This window comes from Pavona decussata, unplaced genomic scaffold, assembly GCF_977016875.1.
Source record: "Pavona decussata unplaced genomic scaffold, jaPavDecu1.1 SCAFFOLD_61, whole genome shotgun sequence".
NCBI lineage: Eukaryota > Metazoa > Cnidaria > Anthozoa > Scleractinia > Agariciidae > Pavona > Pavona decussata.
Genome location: NW_028145482.1, coordinates 1,347,624 through 1,367,263, shown reverse-complemented (window position 1 = coordinate 1,367,263; position 19,640 = coordinate 1,347,624). Strand labels below are relative to the sequence as shown.

The 19,640-nt window shown below is 38.9% G+C and overlaps 2 protein-coding genes across 4 annotated transcripts in view; one reads left to right on the top strand and one right to left on the bottom strand.

Moving 5' to 3' along the window:
• Nucleotides 1–19,640, bottom strand: part of LOC146478999 (E3 ubiquitin-protein ligase rnf213-alpha-like) — a 73,064-nt gene that overhangs the window by 38,058 nt on the left and 15,366 nt on the right. For 2 of the 3 annotated variants that reach the window (XR_014864980.1, XM_085111200.1), the window contains exons 12-36: nt 18,380–18,478; nt 17,648–17,764; nt 16,617–16,806; nt 15,814–16,182; nt 12,788–13,383; nt 12,269–12,428; nt 11,567–11,784; nt 10,752–11,066; nt 9,704–10,470; nt 9,293–9,426; nt 8,573–8,647; nt 8,284–8,390; nt 7,851–7,995; nt 7,546–7,756; nt 5,803–6,076; nt 5,468–5,599; nt 4,673–4,772; nt 4,282–4,456; nt 3,817–3,988; nt 2,973–3,085; nt 2,491–2,685; nt 1,927–2,170; nt 736–971; nt 241–323; nt 11–144 (exon numbers count right to left, since the gene is read on the bottom strand). Coding sequence is in view for 2 of the 3 variants with exons in the window: in XM_085111200.1 (XP_084967326.1) it covers nt 11–144; nt 241–323; nt 736–971; nt 1,927–2,170; nt 2,491–2,685; nt 2,973–3,085; nt 3,817–3,988; nt 4,282–4,456; nt 4,673–4,772; nt 5,468–5,599; nt 5,803–6,076; nt 7,546–7,756; nt 7,851–7,995; nt 8,284–8,390; nt 8,573–8,647; nt 9,293–9,426; nt 9,704–10,470; nt 10,752–11,066; nt 11,567–11,784; nt 12,269–12,428; nt 12,788–13,383; nt 15,814–16,182; nt 16,617–16,806; nt 17,648–17,764; nt 18,380–18,478 (5,361 nt within the window). In the remaining variant the exon portion in view is untranslated. The remainder of the gene's footprint in view (nt 1–10; nt 145–240; nt 324–735; nt 972–1,926; nt 2,171–2,490; nt 2,686–2,972; nt 3,086–3,816; nt 3,989–4,281; nt 4,457–4,672; nt 4,773–5,467; nt 5,600–5,802; nt 6,077–7,545; nt 7,757–7,850; nt 7,996–8,283; nt 8,391–8,572; nt 8,648–9,292; nt 9,427–9,703; nt 10,471–10,751; nt 11,067–11,566; nt 11,785–12,268; nt 12,429–12,787; nt 13,384–15,813; nt 16,183–16,616; nt 16,807–17,647; nt 17,765–18,379; nt 18,479–19,640) is intronic. The other variant, XM_085111201.1, reaches the window with a different exon arrangement.
• LOC146478983 (TNF receptor-associated factor 2-like) overlaps nt 17,611–19,640 on the top strand; it is a 255,231-nt gene continuing 253,201 nt past the window's right edge. Inside the window, exon 1 of the mRNA XM_085111231.1 lies at nt 17,611–17,625. The gene's annotated coding sequence lies outside the window, so the exon portion shown is untranslated. The remainder of the gene's footprint in view (nt 17,626–19,640) is intronic.

The window sequence follows — 19,640 nt, the reverse complement described above, 5'->3', positions numbered from 1 at the left end:
GTTTCCTTACATATCTTCCTACAATCTGATGGATGTAGCGCTCTTCCACATCCGGCTGTAAGCTTCCAAAATCCCAAACAAGGCTGCGCATGCTCTCTGGTAGAGCATGTACGCGATACACCAAATGGCGCAAAGGAATGCTACCTGTTAAACAAACAATAACAATAATAATAACGATCAGTTCCAATTTACAGCAGTTTCGTTTTTGAGAATTTCATTTATATTAGGTAAGTATTTTACCAAAGCGTTCAGCTGTTTCATCGGCTCTCACGTGATAGCCCAGTCCTGCCGACTCTAGTTTTTGTATCATTTCTTCCGTATGTCTGAAAGAAAGTGAAGAGATTTTCTTTATCAGGTCTAGGGTTTCTCACCAATTTAAACCGTAAAGAAAAACAGATTACTTACTCAGGAAAATTCAGCTAATCAACAAGCTGGCGATCGAAGAAATTGTTATTAACCGTCTCTGGCAGTTAATAGAACTGATCAAAATATGTTTAACACTGTGTAGCGCCATTGATATAAATTGGGCTCAAAGTTGGAATTTCTTTGAACGCTGATATTGAATGAGGAAGTTCAGAAGTTTCGAGACTACTGCCCCTTCATTGGTAAGACGACTGAGTATGGCAACCGTAAAGACCAATAGATTTAGTCTTTATGGCACGGGAATACACCCTTCCCTTCATTTGTACCAGACAAGCAAAGTCGCCTTACGAAATTTTAACAAAATGAACACACCTTCGGTATGGATTACAAGCAACAATAAACTTGAGGCGGCTGCTCTCTGATCTAAGTGGACGACCATTACATCTTCGGTCAACCATTATTTCTTTGATCATCCCCAATGCTTCAGTGGTGTTCGCCTCATCAAAAAACAAAACGGTGTCGATATCATGTTGGGCATTTTTGATGGCCATTTCCTCTGCGCGCAGAACTTTTTTTTCGATATCTTTCAAGGTTGTACCACCGTGAATCTTCAAACAGAACATCACGAATATTAAGTAAAGCCTTGAAATCCTTAACCTTATCTAGACCGGGGTGGATGCGATTCTGGTCGCGGCGATTTAAGGGTAGATCTATACCTCTTAAAAGCTCTTTTCACTGGACCCTGATAACCTGCAGCTGTATTGTTTGGGGGGGGGGGGGGGGTTAGGTGTTGAGAGCATTGTTCTGTTGTTCGTTCTTTTGTCCTCTCGACTAACCATGTTACAAGATGTTGGAAACGGTACAGGTCGCACACGAATTTGATCCTGAATAACTTTTTCAATATTTGAGCAACCGCCATGACACTTCAAGACTGTTTCATATATTTTAAACTAGAAAATTTGATGTGGTCGCTTAGTGAACTTTGACTTTGATTTTCCCATGACAACCAATTATTGGCAGGTAAAATTTTCATAAAATGGAAAATCCCTTTCTGAAATGAAAAGAAAATCGCTTTTCTTGCTGTAACTTTTATATTTTGAACTCATATTAGTTTCCCTTTATTAGTTTTGATTACGGTTCGTTCAAGTTTGGAGCTTTCCTGAAGTTTTCGGGAAATCTAAGTATCTAAGACGGCATCCGTTTGATAATTATGACGTAATTTCCCCGTCATATGACTTCATAAGTTCCCGTTGCATCATGTCTTGCCATATGTCTGATACAACACTAGCTCGAGATGTAATTTCAAAGCCACCATATATTTATCTGGGTTTAGTGCGGATTATAGGAATACCGTATTGATGCCCAGGGCCCAATATAGGTATTGCCTAACTAGAGCCGAAAGGGAATAAGTATTTTATGGGGACTGAATGAGGGGGGGGGGGGGGGGTATGTTACAGAGGGTCGAGCTAGCGAGCCATCTGTGTTTCATTATGAAGTCTTACAACCCCTTTTTCCGTTTCCGGGACACAATCTTTTGAAGCCTGTTAACCTTCATCTTTTTACCTTCATCAGTAGCAAGTTTTTGCGATCTTCCACACCCAAAGACTGTATACCACACATGTAACGGATCAGACGCGTTTTTCCACATCCCGTTTCACCCATGATCACAACTGGGATGCCACATCTGAATCTCATATAAATGGCAAGAATCTTCTTGACATTGTCACCCGTCAGCTCGTAATATTTATCAGGATCGTAAACCCACTGGATGCCCATGACAGAACACAAGCGCTGAATCTTTTCATGCCTAAAATGCAGAAAAAGCAATGAGAAAAACATGCGCCTATCACTAAAATAGACACTTAGACTCGATGCCCTGAAATGTAATATTTTGCTTCGCTTTATGAAAAACGGATTGTCATAGAATTTTAGCTCGCTTCAGAATTATTGCATTGTTATTATGAACTCATTGGGTGATGGTATCAATGATGCTGTAGGAGACTTGGGAAAAACTTCTGTTTAGTAGTGAAGATAAGGCGTTATATATTGTTGAGAGTAGGCTATATCAGGTCAGGACACAGGCTTCCTAAGTTTTTGCTGCCTAATAGCCAAAAAAAAAATACATACTTGGTGTAGGACTCAAAGTCAGTGCTGAAATCCACTTTTTGAACGTGAAGTCCTGTGCGAAGATGCCTTGACATAAGGTTTTCTTTAACAATCTCTTCAGTTTGAGGATCCAAAAGATTTCCATCTGGATCAACCCGGAATCCCAGAAATGTGAGAGTCGCGTGATCGGGATTGAAAAAGATGTAAGGATGAATGCTGGAAGAGAAAAGAAGTCTGTCTCAAACAGATTGGAATATGGTACAGATCATCGATCTACAGGAAGGTTTCTCCTTTTCGGGAAATCCAGCTAAAACTGAAGAATATTAAGGTTTTCGGTTCCATTTCCTTAAAATATAGGTAAACCACGAAGGCAATTTTAACTGATCGTGAGCAATAACCAGTTACGGGTTAATGTACAGCGGATACGATGGGAGAATTTGCTCAGACCAAGATCATAGATGTCAAACTAAATAAAAATGCAAAAGAGTTATTCTTCCATCTACCTCTTTTCCCAATGTCGTCGCAGTTGAAAAGGACGAATGTCTAGTTCTTCATGTGCATCGGCTTCTTCGTCAGTCAGTGAATCTTCTCCTTTTAATGAACGCATGGAGAAATCCTGACAACAATGTAACTCAAATAAATAACATAACTATGGCCTGGAGTTTGTATGTGTGTGTGTGGTGGAGTGAGGGGTGGGGGGAAGTTTATCGTATAACATTATAATTCAGTTACTAATCATACACCCATGTATTATGAATGTCGTGCAAATTATGTTCCATCAACCCTCGTGTACTTCTGTATATAGTATACCCACAATTACTTAGTGCAATTGAATAAAGCGCTTAACCAACAATCTAGGCCCTTGTTATTACACACTCATGCAGGAGAAAATGCACTAAACATTGTTAGAAGTCTTTAACGATGTTTATTGAACTCGTTTTTTGAAATCTTCACTGATTTTAGTTTTGTGTGCGCATGTTAGTTAAAGGCCCAGCTTGAAAACATTTGTAAACATTTTAATAATTTAACTAATCTTAAAGAAGCTAAGCACATCATGCCAATTCGTAATTTAAGGATTTTCATGTCCAGAAATACTCGAGCTAAGCGAAGTTAGACTGATTATAACAGCCTGGTGAGACGAAACCTTTCAAGGCTGATTGCGTTTAAATTACATTTGGGGATCTATAAGAATCGATCAACGTGTTTTCCCGGCGTGTTTTATCCCAGGAGACTGTGACCTGATCTTTCTAATAAGGAAGGTGATTTAGGGTAGAAAGTTATAATAGGGCATCGAATGAAGGAAAGTTGCTTATTACAAGTGGCATTTTCAATGTACTTTCCACTCACCTTGGACATAATTATCATGAAATCGACCACAAAAGTTCGAAAACCTTCCAAGGTGTCTCCAATCAACTCCGGGTCACAATACACACTTTGCTCGCAGTCTCGAAGCTGGTAGTTCAGAAAGTTTACGAAGTATCGAATTTCTGACCACGATGGGTTAGGAACGCCACAGTTCCTAAAAACAGACGACACCAAGCCATTCAATCATGCAATCAGATAACGTCTTTGCAGTCTTTGAAACCTAGTTGACTGTAACCGAATGTGAGCATTTTTGTCAGAAATGGAACCAACCTCGTTCCCAGGGTCTCTCTTCTTAACACAGCTATTACAATTTGGTAGAAGCAAATTTTGCCAGATTTTTGGTAGAGACCAATGAATTTCGGCATCTCGCTGAAGGACATATTTAAGTCCTTTTGTTGACAATCTTCAAGGACTAGCGTAATACCAGATTGGAAAAAAAATTCAAACCTGATCAAGGTCTTGAGGCAGTCTTTTGGACTCCCTTCTGTTCTTTCAGCATCAAAGTAAAACTCTTGGATTCGCCTGGGGTCTTTATTAAACCGTCGAAGATACTGCCATACTCGCTGAACAGCCTCGCTGTTAAATTCTACTTCATCGAACAAATGAGAGCCTTCTTTTTGCGCTAAAACATTCATACACCAAATTATTAATACGTAAGCCAACATGTGCACTATAATTAATAATTATAAGCATTTTTTTGTGGGGGGGGGGGGGGGGGGAGGGAATGTTACAACAAGACGAGGGACTGTAATGGACGGATATACCCAAAGAGCAAGGCATGCCAATAAACTAACATAACTGGGAAGTTTATTTTATTTTATGCTTTTTTTAATTTTACCTGGTCTCCTTAATTGATCGACAGTCTCTTTTGGAGAGAGACATGTGAAGGAAGGAAGAAGTTTCAACAATCTGCAATTTGATGATGTCTTTTCTTGGTCCTAACGAGAGAGCATAATCGTGTTAAGCCTATAAGGCATGCAGTCCATGCAGTCATTCCCTTTCCAAGAGAGCGTGAGAAGCGAACGAAAGCTTCAGAATTATCATTAAAAATTCTTGAAAAGTGAATCCAACTAAAGCGACGGGCCCTGGTCTTATACCCGCGCGTATCCTCAAGGGGACGGCATCAACCATAGCACCGTTCTTGACTTTAATAATCCAGCAGTCGATTGACCTTGTAGTTGTAGACCTTGCGACTTGTCCTGACAAGGATCTTGCAAGTTATTGATGTAGATGTAGGAGAGAAGGAAAAGAATAATTTTGCTCTTTTTCTCGCTTCTTGGCTTTCTGAGCCTCTCACGCTCTCGGGAGAGGAAACGGCTGCTATTCAGACAAAATGTTGCTCTATTACAGTCAGTCTACGTCTCGTTGGCGATGTTTAAAACTGACATGTAATATATATATATATAAAAAATTTCAAAAATACTGGTCACTCGTGATGTGGATTGACTGTAAAATTACATTTGCCGCTTAAAAGAAGCGACGGTCGTAAACTGTGAAATAATGAAGTATCATCATTTATAACTGAGAACCGGTTTTAAGCCAATCCAGCCTCTTTGCTTGATTTTACTTCTTAGAAACCCAAACGTTACCTACTGTAACAAAATACTCTAACAGCTAAAAAATAATGACATACCTTATGTGAAAGAAAAGTAATTTCAAGGATGTAGAGATCATAAGGACTTTTTCTCCAAATTCGACCCCGTTCATCTGTCAGTTCGCCCAGGATCAGCAGGTTAAACAGCAACGTGTCAAGATCTGATGTTACCTGGTAATTAAAATAGAATTACAGATTAAATAACCAGTCCACCCTACCATCTGCACGTATGTGTTTTTTCTTTTTAATTGTACTCGGCTGTTTCAGTTCAAGCGATTACTAGACAGGCAGTCATCAGGCAGACAGTAGTTTAGTAGGTCAGTAATTACCACTAATAAGGGGATAACTTGAACTTCAAATATACTAATACGTACCGTACATGAGCTGTCAAGATGGAAGATCCTGGACAAAGGGACGTCTGATTGGATAGCGTGCGGAAGAAAGAATCCGACAGCATCGGATACACAGGCATGTTTATCATGAAATGGAATTGTTACACAGAGTGGGGGTGGCTCTTGATTTTGTGCTTTCATTGCCTCTGTTACAAGCAGGTTATTCGGAAGATTTTCCACTTGCTCCGCCAACCTTTGAACAACTAAGCTCTTCCCTACTCCAGGACCAGCCGAGGAGACAACGCGAACATTTAGGCTAGGAAGAACACATATTTCAATTATTATTATTATTATAAGAAATTTAACCAGAAGCCATCAAAATGAGTGTACATGTCCTTGCATCCGTGTTTCAATTATACAACTATGTAGGTTAGAGACTTTAAGCATCGACGACCGGAACGGCAACGGCGAAGTGAGATTGTGAGGGAAAACCCAAACGACATATTGCGCATGTCTGGCGGGAAATATCTGGACGTTCTGCTTCGGGGCCCGACGTAAGACAGCTTTCGTTAGCGTTTCTCGAAAACGTGACTAGCATTTCACATATTGTACTTCTATTTTTGCCCTGAAAATGATATTTGTAATATGGCTTGGTACTTAAGGATACCGAAACTATGAATAGAAACTATGAAACTATTTCTCATCAGTCGGCTGTTACAAAACAGAAAGTTAGTGACGATGCCTGCAAAATTAGAAATGATTTACGAGTCTTACACTATTTATCGTTGTTTCTCTCTAACATCAGAGTAACAGTACTTTTTCTTTTCCAAATCGAGACATACTAGAGCTTTTAATTTAAATTTAAGCTGGAGAAAACTAACCAGTCAATGTTGTTCAAAAATAGCGTCCAAACCACAAACCACTGTGTCATATCGTAGTTTTCAGTTCAAATATTTAGATGTATCAAAAGATAACGAAATTCTCACCAGTGCACGCACTGCTAAAGCGTTCCTTGAAATCCCAGCCTTCGATACGGAAAATTTCAAGTAAATTAATGTTAATCTAGTTGCTATTTCTAGTTATATCGGTAATTTTTTATTACGACTTAAAAAAGATATCCAATGGTCTGAATTGTTTACCTCAAATAACTGCAAAGTGAATGTGACAACAGTCCGAAACCTACCCTGACAAACACGTTCTCTGGTCGTACGAGTGGTAGGGTAGATCCAGGTTTGTTGGCGTGTTCAAGTCGTGCAACAGTAAAAACTATTCATCGGTTATTTCATTTTTAAAACGGCCGAACGTTAATTGATTTCTGACCTCTTTTAACGAAGAAATATTTAATCCTCTTCGAGAGAAGTTGGCGTCGCATTGCGCCTGCTTAACTGCTTCCAATTTCGCTCCACAACCGCGTCCTCTCCTCAGCCTTTACTCGGTTTCTTCTTCGCCGTTGCCGTCGTCGATACTACGCAACGTGCCTTACTCTTGCGAAAACAGAAGGTCTCATTGAACTGAAATTTGGTGTTGTTATTGCAGCGTAAAAAATCGTAAAAAGATATATATAAAATACAGGTTGTACAATCATAAAAAAGCTGGCATACATGTAATTTTAATTTATTTGGATTCCAACCAGACCACCGATCACTAGTCAATCATTGTAGCGACATTATCGATAACTAGGAACAGAAAATACGTGAAGTAACAAAGCTAAGGTAATCAGTAGTTAACAAAACGCGAATCTTGCAAGCGAACAAAAAAAACAAAACAAAAGCCAAAAAACCATACTTTTCCGCACGGCCAACTTCTGCGGCTGCAGTCCAATCTTGGTATAAACCTGCTCTCTGGTGTGGCACTAGGAACTGGGTTGCTAAGTAACGTCTGAGTTCTTCTGGCTGATGATATCTTGGTATTCCTGGCCCTTTGAATTCTTCCAAGGCGGCCACCATGTAGGCACGTTCTTCGTTTTCACTACTGCACAGTATTACGAGGCCAAGGTCTTGGAAAATTAGAGATAACAAAGGAATCCATCTTAAATGAATGACTGATAAGCCAGCAAAACTTAATAATCAATATCAGAAAGAAATCCTTACTTTCATGTTCGGGATAATCTTGCATGAGTGTGTGCAAACAATCAACCGCCTTTTGGCTGACATAATAGTCCAATAGATCTCCACGAACGAGACAGTATATTCTCTCCCCAGTCTCTGCCAGGGCTCGACGCCACAACAACTCCACCTTAAAGTAAATAAATTACTTTGGTTAATCGCACACTACTCTGAACTATGTTTTTTTTTTAAACAAAGTCAAAGATTATTTTTACAAGGTCACGCTATTTTTTTGTCGATTATGTCCCATGAAATAGCAAACTCAGTGAAGGTAAGATCGACTGAGACCTCCAAATCGTAAAGTTGTAATGGTTTAAGAGTGCATTATTCAGAGGGTGGAGAAGACTTCAGATTCTCTCCAACCAAAATCGGCTTTTGACAAGTGGATTAACGTGTAAATAAACGTTGATGTAAATACCTCCTCTGATGTTGTTTCTGAAGTGCAAATCAGAACTTCATCGCTATGTGGTAGACTTTGAGTTCCATCATCCATGTAAAGGCCTAGAACAGCAGCAAAAATGCGCTCTGCAAGACATCCAATAAAACATTGACACAAATGGATAACAGTATGACGTCGAAGTTCACTAAATACCGTCAGCGGTTTATATTCCAAACAAGATCTAAACCAATTTTATCTCATAATTGAGATCGAAATTTAAGGAAAAAAAACTGCAGGGACGGCAACAACATCATAAAAAAAGACCAACCTTTGCTCGCCAAAATGAGATTGGGATTCCCTCTGTTCAAGTAGCTTGGAAATCTTCGCCTCACGGTTCTTTCTCCTGTGTAACACAGCATTTCATGTTGACATTTTTTATTGACATGAAAAAAAATCTTTCCTTCAAACTTTTTCGTATATTTTGTAGTGATGAACAGCTGTCATTAGTAAAGCCTATAAACCATCGGCAGTCAGTATGGAATTCTCAGCGTATGAAGCAAACAACGTTTGCAGATATTTTGAAGCACGTTTTGAGGGCCACGATGGCGCCGCGGAAGCCAACAATTTTTTTAAATTTCACACTTGGTTTGATGTAGATGAACACTTACGAAACTAACGTCCCGCATGATCCTCAAAAAAGGCTCATCCTACATCCAAGTTTCATATCTGGATTTAAACTGATAACGTTGTGACATTCTGTTGTATAATTATCACAAAAAAAAAATACAGCACGACAAATGAGTTAATGAAAATTGAATCCTGAATTTTTGCAATTTCTCTTAATTGCAGGCTGGTAAACTGAAATCTTTTCTTTGACTTTTAGCTCATTTTTCACGGTATTACTCTAATTATTTCTGGATTCAGCCATAAAAGGATCGTTACATTGCAATGCGGTCGTGGAGTTATATTGTATTTATGAATTCTTTAAAGAAGTGCTCAGACTCAAACAAATAATCAAAAGACAAAATGTTTGTCAAAATATAAATACCACGGGATGCTAAAAGTGACAAGAACACGCCCAATTCATCCAGGCTTAAGTAAGTCCCTCCTCTCGTTTCATCCAATGCGATCTCTTCTAACGTGTTCAAGTCCAACTCTTCACATTCTTCGTCTTCTGCCAAACTAACAAAGAAAAAAGGGAACTGTGAAAAATTACCGAACTGTTCGACAATATTGTACGGTACATGAATTACATGCAAAAAAAAATTAGAGATTTTAGAGACCAAATATGCTACGGGTACAAATTGTGACTTTACGAAGCCAACAGTAAGGTTCTTGTTCTCTGGACACCCTTTAGACGAAAATTGTAGAAGCTTAACACCAGATGTAACAACTGATTTCGGATATAAAGAAACCTAAGTATTTGCAGGTCTGAACGTCTTTGAATTACGCTCGTTACCTTTGGCTGTCGTCCTCTGATTCCGAATCTTGAGAAGATTGCGATGACTCCTCCTCACAGACAATGCCACTGAATCTGAGTGTTGTCTTTGCTTCGTCATATAGTTCATCGATCACATCATCATTGCCATTATTTTGAACACACCAGACCACGAGCTCAGCCACAGGACTTTCCCACTTGGCCACCAGAGCAGCTACGACAAGACGTTCAGTTTCTGGATAACCTAACTTCTCAACAGTACTTAGGAGGGTCTCGTATTTTTCTGCAATCTCGACTTGTTCGTCAACTGGACCACGATCATCCAGTTCTTGGAAGTTTGGCATTGATACTTGGCCAGACACATCGCCATCACTGCTGTCGTCATCTTGGTCGTATTGTGACATGATGCCTGTTTCACGGAGGATTTCCTGCAGGGTTGATGGATGAATATCTGGAAGAACTTTTTCAAGAAGCGAGTACACTTGTAAGCTTACGTAATTCATGGACGACCTTTGTCTCAAAGCAGCAAGTTCCTTGCGCAGGAAGAGGAGCTGTTGTGTGGTGAAATAGTTTAACTCGGGGTATTTTCCTCTCTGTGAGTTAATGTGTTCTTTACAAGCCTGGTATTGTTGTTCAAATTTGCCGCTTTGAGACTCGATGTCATTTATGACGTTTGTCCCCATTGTACCTCTGCATTGGTATTCTTTGCTCCAGTCGAGATGAGATACGTCTCCAATCTCACAGAGGTTTACATAAGCCTGGCCAAGTTGAATAACGGCTTGCAAAGTCTATAAAATGACACGAAATAAAATTATGATTAGCTTGCGTCATTAAAGAAAAGAATTAAACAATCGTGGGGGGCGTGGGGGCAACGTGTTAAAGAGAGAGGATTGAGCAATCTGAAACTGACACTGTTACCCTAGCTAAGAAGCATGGCTCATCTATCGGTAATTACCAATCATCACCTAAGGCAATCATTGTACCTGTGATTGTTTGAATACGTTTTAATATGAAAATTGGAATTCTTTCCAAGTTTTGAACTTGACGAGTCTTAAGATAATGTTGTTACCTGGCCAAATTTATCCACATCCTCCTGGCCCGATGATTGTTTACCAGAAATGAGAGCCAATTTGCTTTGAAGCTCTTGAAGGTTTTCCAAATTGTACGTCCTGAATAGGGTTTTTCCATTGCTGGCAGATGGAAGCAGTAAATTTACAACAGAACCAACAGCTTTCTTGTCAGAAGGATGAGTTGTTGCCGTAGTGTCTAGATGGCCAACGCAATAAACACCTCCCTCGTTTATAGCTTGTGCTACCTTGAGAGATGACATTGCATGATCGTCCTTGACTCCTTTAAGCCACTCAAGATGATCGTAGATCCCCTTCTGCATTAATAATTCATCACGAGAAAACAAAGAAAATCACTACTGTGATCGGCACATTTATTACTTTGGTATGTTAAGGCCTTTGTTTGTCGTCTCCCCTTCCCCCCTGCCCCCTGTTCAATGTTGGAATTCCCACAATTCATATACGCGTAAAGATTCACTTTTTAAGCTCAACATTGAAACAGGGGAGGGGAGGAAAGTCAAATCGAGGTAGAACTTTGGAATCTTCCGAAGATTATTGTCAACGATTGTACTTCTCAGTGTTTGGATATCTGTTGAAACACGCTTTCTCGTGTTTGATATATTACTTGAAAGATCTTTTAGAACGAGCCAAGGAACCTAAATTACGTTTTATACAATAAATGCAATAAAACGGTTGCAAAACTATTCTGTCTATTTCTGAAGCAGTAATTAATGGGAACTGTTAGTATATAGTATAATATTAGCCTTCTACTTTTTAGATACTTTTTTCGTTCATGGGAACAAGTTTTACATATTACCATTTTTTCAGGCAGGGTCTCGTTTTCTTCGATCTCTTTCCACACACTTTGACATATATCCATCAACTGAATGAAGCCAACCTCTCCATTAAGGTCAAAAATGAACGGAGCAAACCCAAGGGCGGTTGTATGCAAACAGGAGACGCGGTCAGTTTCGATGTCACTTTCTCCGGCAGACATCATCGCAAGGTCCACAAGTGTTTTGACTTCTTCCCTCCCTAATTGAAAAAAAAAATCAAAGCAAGTTTAGCTATAAATTGACTCTAAGTTAGATCCACCGAAAAGTCGGCTTTGGGAGATCAATTGTTGACACTGGCACTATTAGAAAATAAAACAATTACCGCAATTGGCCGCTCCATCTCACTCAACAATATCTTTGTTAAAATATCAGGGTTTTCATTGAAGGAATCCGAAAAATGGAGCCTGGTTCTCGTCCCAGAATAGCATAGCAAGGAACGTTTTCAGGTAGACTTAGACAAATACTTCAATTAAACTATAAATAAAGTAAGGCTGTTTGCGTTATTACAAAGAAAGTTACATGTTCATCTGCACCACATAATGCCTCGGGATAAAAATATAAGACGAAAAAAAGAAACTAGTATTCTGCCGGTTTCATCAGGGACACACTGAATTTTCGTTGATTGTTATACATCTGACGCAATAGTTAGTAAACTTGCAATGGAAAAATAAGAACATAAATACCTTTTACTTCTTCTCGAAGCCAGAAGATGTACTCTTTGCAGGTAATGACAGTCCTCAAGCATTCAATTTGTGGTCGTGTTAGCTGTGCAAGGGCATTTCCCATTTTCAGAACATCATCACCGATAGTATCAAGGGACCGTCGGTGAAATGTGTCACTTATCTTGTACGAGAAATAAAAACAAGTTTTTCATGTCAAAATTAATTAACAAAACAATATGTAGTTCACCTCATTAGTTACACCATCAAGAAGCGATGCAATCCCGTCCACTATCACGGACACCTCCTGGTTTGGTGTCCATACTAAGAAGGTTTAGGATTTCTTTTTCCACAGTTGTCGCACATCAGACTTCTGTTGGGGGATTCATCAGTGTTGGTAATTACCTGGGGTCTTCATTACCGTATTCTACTAACTACCAAACCTGCCACTATTATTGTCTGATTGACCAAGATTTACAGTGATGGAGATCCAACGACTGCAAACAATTTCTAATATGAACTACAAAGAATTTCTAAATTCACCTGCTCAAGAAACTCATCAAGTACTTGGAAGTCTCCTTCAAGGCACATGGCTTGTTTAAATTCCAAGATTGTTTCGGCAGCCTCCGAACATTCTGTCAGTTTGTTGCATTGCTTGATCTGGTCGATTCGATTACGGAGAACGGTATCAATATCTTCGTCAGAAAGGCATGTCGTTGCCGTTTCAATCTCGACTTCTAGAGATTTTTCATTGTCTCGAAACCTGGCAAATCGCTCTTCTACTTCTTTAAGACTTATCTCTCCGCTAATGACTCTCTCCCACAGGTCTCGCCATCGCCGGTAACTAGGATTCCACGCAAGTTCTTGCACCATGTCCATCGAGAGTCTCTCACCTTCAGCAGTATCGTCTTTGCAAAGGTCGGCAGCTTTCTGAAGACACTTGTGCCACAATGACATAAAGAGAAAGCTGGCTCGGACATTGCGAAGCAAATGTATCATTCTTTTGTTCTTTGGTGACAAGTCAAAGAATTTCACCATCGGCTCCTCACTAGTGCTGCGCTTGTGGCATAGTTCAAGCATTTGGCGCGAAGATATGTCTACTTTCAACCTTCCTTTGATTTCATCTAGGTCAACATCCACTATAGAAATAATTTTAAATAGAAATTAACTTTATACAACAATAAATTAGCAAATTGTGTACTTTCAGCACTGGCGTTGTAATATCATCAATACGCACAAGGCAAATAGTTAACGAACGCGAGGAGGGAGGAATACCCGCAAGAAGAGAAACCAGGGCGCTGAAAAGCTTTATGTTTAGTACATGATGCAACGTCCGCTCGTCTCTTGTACACTTTTAAAGCCACAACAGGATACCTAAGGTCTCAGGTTTATGGTCTTGTGAGATTAAAGAGATAGCTCTTTCTTTTTGTCAAGAAACCACTGCTTCCGCGACTTGATCAAAGATGACGGACACCGCAAGCAATAAAAGGGAAATTTTTTCTTCACACAAAACGTAAGTCGAATGTTACAGTGGAACCTCGGTTTTACGATATGGCAAAGTGACACCAAAATCATATCGTTAAATCGGGATATCGTTGTAAACGAACTCCCGATTTAACGATGTGGCGGAAAAGCAACCAAAAACATCGTTGTAGCGGGATATGGTTAACAATCAATAAAATTAATAAGTCTCCGCAACTTGATACCTGAGCTGTATGCATTTTATTTAATTGCAATGGAACAAGAAACAAAGGAATTGGTCTACAAATCCCCGCGACGTATACTTTTCAGCACAAAAAGGCGTCAAAGTTGAACAAGTTAAGAGAACTACTGAAAGACAAGGAAGATAAGGATGATGGGGCGGCTTAGACAGAGCTAGTATAAATAACCCAGGATGACAAGCTGTTAACAGAAACGCCAGTGTGTGTTAGGGATGCCACATAAAAAGTGACAATTTTTTCAACGTCATCTGTAGAACCCAGTCCCTACAATCCCTAACATTTGCGCATCCAGCACGGCGCCATCTTGCTTTTTGCCTTTCCATGGACATCTCCGCTGTGCGAAATTATCACTGACGCAAATTTTAATTTGTTTCCTTTAACAACAAATATTTGTCGAGCCATCTACACGGGCAAATAAAAATTGCCACATACAGTTGCCACATAAAAATTGCTCGTGTAAACGGGGCTTTATTTGTAACTGACTTTTTATTTCGATGTACAACAATGCAACCCGCTTTTACAGTTTCGTGTTGAAATACCAGTATAGCGCTTAAGATTTTAGGACAATTTTGGCGATATGTGGCGTCACAAATTTTGGCAGTGTAGACCACTATTTGGTCTTATGCAAATAGTGAATCCAACAGATTATAGATATTTAAGATGACGATCAAAAGAAACACAAGAGATGGTAGCCCTTATAAGCACACGAAGCACTATGACCACTCCACTTTTTTGGCGATGAGCCGAAGCGTAGTGTGTGACAAAAGTTAAATTATTCATTCGGCCTGAATTTTTTTCAAGCTTTCTTTTCGCGCATGCCTAAGCGTATATAACTGCGATGATCATTCACTTATTCATTACTGATTTGAAGCTGTAGATCGCAGAGATAGAATTACCTAGAATATTTAAAATAATAATATCAGTGCTCATTTTCTTTGGTCTACAGTTCATTTATCCTGCTCAATTTAGAACCAATTTCGCTAAGACTGTGTTCTCGATCATAATTTGCTTATGATTGAGTTGTCTTTCCACCACATGCTCAACCGTGTAGCGATGCAAAAGTCAAGCTTCTAACGTTTACTTTTTTCTCGCTGTGTTCTCGCTGGATTAAATACATTTTTTTTTCACTCGAGGTACTATCCGCTAGTCAGAAAACTATTGTTTTTTGTTAGTGGATAGTACCTGTAATTGAACTTGCCTAACACAATACGCTTAGGCTGCCTGTGACGAGTTTCCATGAGTGAAAATACGTTATGTTCTAAGACTCACACTTAATTTGCTTGAAACCAGACTTCTGAAGCTATAAATGTCATATACGGAATTTACTTCTTAGCAACCGCAACCAACTATGTGAAATTAACAATCCAACTTCGTCTTCCATTACCTTTCATATTCCCTTTGTCAAAAGCCATGTTGGCTCTTGGTTTGAACTCTAAAATGGCATTTTTGTCCGTCCGAATCGAAAGTTCCCACGCTACAAAAAATTGCGGCGGCATTTCACCATAGGCTAATTTCTAAGGCGCTGAAGGCTTTCTACACAGACATTTACCCAAACGAACCACTGGATACTCCTGCCTTGTAATTTATCCTCACTCCACTTCCTTTCCAACTCAAAACAGGTAAACCCCAAATCCAAAAATTTTCATTCACAAATACCTTGTATATTCAAATAAGTTTGCTGAATTGAATGAAACCTAACAGAATTTCATATGTTAGTGTGCCTTACAGATGTCGCTACTATTTTAACAGTGGACAGAAAGGGTAAAACCAGAAATTAAATGTCTCTAATTTATCCCGAAATAAAAAGCCTGGTATGTTCGTGTTTAAGCAGGGGTTTTCTTGACTCACCATTCTTGACATTAGAGCACATCTCGACAAAACAGTGAACTTCATTTCTCTCCTTTTGAAATGCTTCCAGCTCGTCAATGCGCATATCAAGAAATAACTTGGCAGAACTTCTTCCTTGCTGGATTTTGTTAGCTTCCGTCATTTCGTTTGCTTCAGACTTCTCAGTGGACGAAGTATTCTCACCAGCACCAGGAAGTAATGAAAACAAGTTCAAGAAAGTGGCTTCATTGTTCCGAAGAATTCGCAGTGTGTTCACGTCAATCTCGGCACTTCTAAGCTGCTTCCCTACTTGTTCCAGAAGTGACGATGCAGACAAAAGAAGGTCCAAGCCGTCTTCAGGTAGAGTGGCTCTTTGCCGTTTTTGGCAACCTAAAGACAGTTTTTTTTTCATACAAAGTTAACAAACATTGAACTATACACATTTTAAGCATTGTATAATCGCGTTTATCACGGAAACTTGGTTTATCCTGCCTCATATCATTATGTTGCTCAGACATTTTTGGTGTAAGTTTTTAATATCGGACTTTTCATACTTGTGATCTGAATTTTTAATCACTGAACTCGGTTGCTTCTTTACCAAATTATACGACACAGAGATTTTGTTGTTGTTGTTGTTGTTTTAATTTTAAAGAGATATTGATATTCTTACTTTTATTTTTACCTTGTTACTTTTTTTATAACTATATGTATATATTTTAGATGAAGTAGGCTACGTTTTGCGCCGTATCACATTTCACAGCGAATGGCATTCGAAAGTGTTAAACTGCATTTATAATAATAATAAAAACAACCAAAAAGCATACCAAAGTATTTAAAAAATTGTGCCATTGGCTTCCACGAGAGAACGTGCAGCAACTTTTCGTCCTGGGAAGATTTTCTGCCATCACTACCTTGAGGCCAATACCGCTTCAACCATGCCGAAAATAGCTCACCAACATCAGAGTCCTGCCACCAACTGGAAGACTCTTTCACGTCTTCCTCTTTAATCTCCAACTGAAGAAAAAAAAGCTTAAGTATTTCAAACTCATCATAATTTCAACTACCAGTTAATTTAGTAACTCTGTTAACAGCCTAAGTGCTAAGTTAAAAAGCCGCTATCCGTTCTCCAGTTCTCCAACAAGAGTATTGTTTCTCTTTCCTGAAAAGTTCCATCGTAGACAAAGCTTGCTCCGAATTCCACCAATAACCATGGGTAGAAACAGAAATCTATTCATGAAGTAAATTGTCCTGTCTGGGTACACAGCTATTAACCGTCTGACCTACAAGATGAGAGTTCAACGCGCCAAACACTCGTCCACCGCGCTACACTGACAGCCAATTTTATTTGTGTACACCGGACTAGTGGTCATGATTTGACTAAAGCAGCCTAGACCTGTAAGTTCATGTGTATCTAAATTGATGGGTGGACTTATGTCATGCAATTCGTATGAAAAAGCATTTGAGTTTCCATTTTTAAAACTGAAAAAGCTTTCCGTTCCTCGATCTTCAGCGACGGCAAATCATAGCTGGCGAATCAAGTCCAGTTTAAAAGGTCTACACACATGTATGCTATTGGTTTAACATCAATGTATTCTAGCTAGCAACTGTGTTTTGGGATCGGCGAAAACGTCAAAAAAGCACAAAACAAAAACCCAAAAGACAGGTAAATAGTCAAAAAACAAACAAACAACCAAATAAAGAATACAAAATAACACAAAAGAAAAGATGGTGTGTCATTTTCTTTAGCTATCAAGAACAGTCAATTCTCGTCGTTATTTTTCCTTTTTTCGAAGTCGGCTCCTACACATTGAGATCATAATCAGCGTGTACAAAGTTAAAAGTTTCGTATGCATACCTCCACAAGGTTTTCTAAAGCTTCAAATGCAGCGGACTTAAAGCATTCGCCAATTTCTGGATGGAAGATATGGAGATCCAGTTTGCAAATTGACTTCATGACATGCTTTAGGTCTACCTGTTTTTCACAAGGATTCGAGAGGTGAGAACAATTAGTGTCCAAACAAATAAAATATGTTATCATGATGATGGTGATTATTATTATTATAATTAGTATTATTATTATTATTATTATTATTATTATTATTATTATTATTATTATTATCATTATTATTATTATTATAAATTAAACTTTAAGGGCTGCTCACTCTTAAGAAGACTAGTGCTCGATTGCATCTGAAACATTCCCAATCCAACATAAAACTGGTCTATAATGTAAGTTTCGAGAAGGAAGAACCATTTGTCAAAACTATACGAGAACCGACAAATGATTTTAAACTTTCAAAAAAAATTGTATTCTATCTTTCTTAATCGCCAAGTGGTGAGTTGCCTGTTGTCTATCTCCTTCATGCCTAGCGGCACGGCATGGGCCGGCACTTGGAAACTTGGTTCTATGAATGCAAATACAAGTTCTCTATAACTGTTTTTGGTACTGCGTGGTCATGTTAATGAAATAAACAGCATTGCCAATCCTATATCCCCCCTCCGGAGGTAATATATTTCATCTAAAGACGACTGCGTGACAATTGCAACATTTAATTGGAATTAAAACATTATTCAATAAAAACATTACCTGATGTATGCGGTTTTTAAGGGCCTCTCTTACATCTTTGTCCCATTGCAGCTGCAATTCTTCGTCTTCAATCTTTACAGACAGCAAGTTTGACCACACCTTTTGTTTAAAACATTCACCACATATTAGCAGCTATATTCCTGGTCCATTCAACTGTGTGTAATGAAAACCTTTGGTTTTATTTTTCCAGAAAATGTCTAACGACGGAAAGACTTCCAAACGTCAATTTGATGATATAAAGGGAAAATGACTGACTCGCTCACCGATGGCTAGTTACTGACAGTGAAGACTGAGTGACATACTTGAATAAATATCGGTGCATGTACCATCTAGTGGCTGAACGGCCTCCTGACTTAAATATAATTAATAGTCCATACGTAAATGACTAACGGTATGACCAGCTGACCGTTCCTTATACAACTATTTCAACTAACGTTGTCGGATCAAAGCATAAAACTACCAGACCAGACCGCAAGGTTATGTGGGATATATTTTTATGAATAAATTTCATCCAAATCAGCTATGTATCGCCCCGCTTAGTAAGATCTACGATGGTGAGCCATTTGGATGAAAGAAATGTTAGTGTCAAGTAATGTCAAGTGGCTGAGGTGGCAGCTGCTTTAAGGACACCCCCAAGACCTATCGAACGTTATGTCGTAAAAGTTTTAAATTTCGAGGAAGTGAAAGCAAACACCATTGGAAGACCGATAAACAGAGTGGCCATGCACCTGTACGTGGAATTTTTTTATTATGGAAGCAGTGCTTAAACACCCCGAAAAGACACACGGAATTTAAGCAACGACGACGACAACGCCGCAAAACAATAGGTATAACGAGGAAAAACCATCGTCCTGCACGTGCGTTTTAAATTTTGGTACATTTCTATGTCGTCCTCTCCAAAACAATGTAAAATGACCAAATTCAAGGTTCTATGGAGAACGTGAACACACGACGGTGAATTTTTTTTTCGATTCTCTTAACTCGAACGCAACGCTTAGCTTTTAAAACACGCAAACAAACGTTTACAGTTTGTCGCGCTTTCAAAAATTTATTAAGAACTACCCATATTACCTTTCGGTCTTGTCTTTAAGCTTCAAACTTTGATCCGACAAGGTTAATTGAAATAGCTGTATGTCAAGTGATGGTCAATTTTACTACATAAAAGTTTACCATAGCAACAGTATAACCTTTTAAAGGCACTCCTAATTTTAGCTTTAATTGGTGATGACTAAAACATCACATTTTAATCATGGAATTGTAA